Raw genomic sequence first — 3,916 nt, forward strand, 5'->3', positions numbered from 1 at the left:
CCCTCCACAAAAGTGTGACCTCTAGGCTTTTCTTGCATGGTTTCTGGGGGTTCAGAACCACAATGAGGATTGGATGGGCGGCCAGGAGGGCGTCTCGCCCCCCCCCCCCCCCACACGTATTAGCTCTTACTGCAGAACGACAGAACAGTCAAAACTCACTATCACACAGTCATTTTCTGAGGCAATTTGTCTATGACTTTTAAGTGTTCTGTTCTTTTCCTGTACACTGAGATTATCCAGATGGTACAGATGAGCTATTGGTGATGGGAATAAATTCAGTACTCAATGACCCCCCCCTCTCCCTCTGTTGTCCAAGTCCTGCTCCTCTTTTCTCCCTCTTCCACGGTCTCCTCCTCCTCCTCCTGTCCCCCCTTGTTGCTTCCCATACAAAACACATGCACAAAAAAAACTGCACCAACAGCAGTCAATCTGTTACTAAACTTCACAGCTGCACTGTTCAAGTATTTTTTCTGTTAAATGTTCAGTGGACATTTCAAAGTAGTCCTTGCGCATAGAATAGTTTAACTTTTCAATCATTGGGTTTGACATATTTTAAAGTGAAAAATCAAAATCTCAGCATCACTCTGTTGGTGGAATTGCCCGACTAAATATCCATTTAGGTGCCATAACATGTGTACGGCTTAAAATAGAGAGACACAGGACAGGAATCAAATAAATCATGTTGGAGGGTGAACATCTGGGGGTGAATAAGGTCTACATTGGAATTAGAAAAAAGCCTAAATAAAACAGAGGTGATGGAGGTGCAAGAGACCGAGGGCATCAGATGGGCGTTTATGTCCTCCGCTAAATTTAGTTCCTATCATATTTTACGAATAGCAAGTTAATTCCAAATTCCATTCACAGCCAGCCAAGCACATGTCAGACACATGGAATGTGTCAGAGTACATGTTACCTACTTCAAAATTATGCCTAATTTTTCAAACGTGACACACTGAAGGAAATGTAGAAACAAACTTTATTCTTCAGACATACAAAAGCATGTGAAAGATTTTACAGCCTTATTGGATAATATGAACAAGACGAGAACAGTAAAAGCAGCAATATTGTAAAAGAGGGACTGTGAGACACACCATTAGATGTCACTGTGTATCCAGGCCAGAGGAGCTTGACGCTGGGGTCATCAGAGGAAGGACTGGGGTGCAACCCGGTTGGTCAGTCCTCATCATTCTGCGTCCAGCTGCTACAAACCCCAGATGACTGGCTGCCAAAGAACAAGAGGGAGAATTCGCTATTTTAGCCAAAAATGATCATGGACAATTGGATAATGACAGATTTGATCCAATCAAATAAGTGGATTGCATTGATTTAGTCCTGTTCTCTTGGTCTGTGTTATTACTGGCTCTAGTAGCCAAACCCTCTCAACCAGTCTGGCCAGTTCAAATGGCTTTCTTTCTCTCACAGTTTTGGTCAATTTTGAATCCAGCCTTTTGAATTTGACTTTGAAGCACATAAATGTTAAAGTTCTGCCTATACAGACCTTCATCAAAAGGTGTCTACTCAGTCTTTAGCGCCTTCTCCAGGGCAGAAACTACAACCTCAGGCTCAGGAAACTTCAGCTTGCGAGGTGGGCCTTTCTTTATCCCTGACCACAGACAAACCTCTGTAGGAGAGGAGAGTAATGGATTAAACAAAAGAAAGGAGACAAAAGACATTTCACACAGATAGATCCCTGGACATCCTTACCTTTCTCTCCTTCAACCAGAATCACTTCAAAACTTTTACTCCGGGGCTTCTGGGGGTTCAGAACCACAGTGAGGTCTGGACAGGCAGCCAGGAGGGCAACTCTGACCCCCTCGGCATTACGCCCATACACTCGTCAGATTTTACTGCCGTAAGACATCAGAACAGTGGGCGTTAGTTAACTGGTTGTGTTTACCTGCAGCAGAGATGGAGCTTATTTGTTTGCACTTTAAAATTGTGCTAATTGTGTAAATGTTGTTGGACGACAATAAGCTATATCAGGGCTCTCCAACCCTGTTCCTGGAGAGCTACAGTCCTGTAGGTCCTCACTTCAACCATAATCTACAACACCACCGATTCTAACAATTAGCTGGTTGATAAACTGAACTAGGTTAGTGCTAACTGGGATTGGAGAAAAACCTACAGAAGGGTTGCTCTCCAGGAACAGCATTGGAAACCCGTGAGCAATATGCATGCCAGATGCCATTTTCATTTGATGGACACTGGAATACAACGTCCAATTAATTTATATTTCGTCATCTTTTTCCGTCACCCAAATGTAATGGGTCTTATTGGTGTGTTCAGTTCTCACCAGTGTTCAATGACCACCCTCTGGCCTTCTGTGACAATCTCTGGGTGGTCGTCCTCTCCTTTACCCCTCTTCCTCTCCACGGACTCCTCCTCGATCTCCACCTTGCGCTTCAAAACACGACCTGCCCAACAACAGACAGTGGGGTTGGCCAGAGATGAAGAGGCGAATCGAGTAGTTTCACTCTCGCCGAAATTTACTTTCTACGCGCTTATATTTGGACCTAAACTTGTCGCCTGCCTTTCCGCCTTTGGGACGACGACTCCAATGGTTAGGACGGAGACAATCTCGTCATATATAGTAATATGTATATATATACAGATCTCTGGGTTAGCTACTGTAAAAGTCAACAAGCTAATGTTAGTTAACTAATCGGCCCTTACATAGCAAATGTAGCTAGCTCGGAGTTGTCGGTCTAGGATTATGGTCTTGCGATTTATCTTGTAAGTCAATGACAATTTTCTGAATAAACTAGATTTTGTATAGTTTACCTGCTTTAGTACGGGAAGCCATTGCTGTTATTGATCTTGTGTAATGAGTGAACTTTCGCGCGTTTTGTGGGCTTGGGAAATGAGTTTATTCTTCTTCGGTAGAGTTCAACGGTGGTTGGCATCCAATATATTGGATTACCGCCCCCAACTGAACTATAATATAAATACATGACACTTTGTGATACAAAATGGTAAAAGTGGAAACAGCTAAATTAAATAAAAATATTGAGTTACCCTACCAAAAACACTCATTAAAACCCACCACCTTATTTGATCCTATCCCAGGCCAACAACCTGAGAGGACAGGACACTACCACTCAACACACCCTGTAACTCTTCTGAAGTCAACTCATAACCAAGTACTTCTCTGCAGCTGCCACCACATCTATTTTCTGTGACTTTTGTTCCATCTCTGCTCTGATAACCATTGATATGAACACTGAGAAGCCAACCTTACTGAAACATATATAAAATTTGTTTTATATACCTTAATTTAACTAGGCAAGTCAGTTAAGAACATATTCTTATTTACAACAACAGCCTCCCGGGGAACAGTGGGTTAACTGCCTTGTTCAGGGGCAGAACAACAGATGTTTACCTTGTCAGCTCAGGGATTCGATCCAGCAACCTTTCAGGTACTGGTCCAATGTGCTAACCACTCAGCTACCTGCTGCCCACATCTGTTCTGGCACAGATCTACTAGGGGATCAAAGGGATCCTCTCAGCATCCCCCATGCTTGATCCACCCTCCTCTACTTTTTTCACTGCCTCAGCATACGACACCTTCTGACTACTCTGGCACCTGCCTCTCTCTGTGGATACCTCCAATCCCCAGCAACATGGGCAGCACTACAGTTGACACACAACTTTTTCCACCAAAACGACACATTCCTCTGTCCCATGTCCTCCTGCACACTTCCCACATCTTAGAATCTCCCTCCTACACACTGCTGCGACATGCCAATAAACGTGACACCTAGAGCACTGCAGTGTATTCGGCACAACAGCTCTAACAGCATAACTCGTATATCCCAACATTACTTTGTCAGGTAAAGACAGTGTCACCTCTGTTTCACGACGCTCCCCATCGGTTCTGTGTCGCACCAAACGGTGGGCGTCAACAAACACCAGGAAT

At 43.9% G+C, this 3,916-nt stretch overlaps 1 protein-coding gene across 1 annotated transcript; it reads right to left on the bottom strand.

The window, feature by feature from the left end:
• Positions 1-958: 958 nt before the first annotated feature.
• On the bottom strand, positions 959-2,888 carry selenoh (selenoprotein H). The gene is made up of 5 exons (XM_064972831.1): positions 2,782-2,888; positions 2,294-2,414; positions 1,705-1,847; positions 1,499-1,621; positions 959-1,222 (listed from the first exon to the last, which is right to left on the bottom strand). Exons 1-4 carry the CDS (start codon positions 2,801-2,803, stop codon positions 1,515-1,517), a joined length of 393 nt encoding a protein of 130 aa, XP_064828903.1. The 5' UTR covers positions 2,804-2,888; the 3' UTR covers positions 959-1,222; positions 1,499-1,514.
• Positions 2,889-3,916: the final 1,028 nt, after the last annotated feature.

This window comes from Oncorhynchus masou, chromosome 9 (assembly GCF_036934945.1).
Source record: "Oncorhynchus masou masou isolate Uvic2021 chromosome 9, UVic_Omas_1.1, whole genome shotgun sequence".
NCBI classification, from domain to species: Eukaryota; Metazoa; Chordata; class Actinopteri; order Salmoniformes; family Salmonidae; genus Oncorhynchus; species Oncorhynchus masou.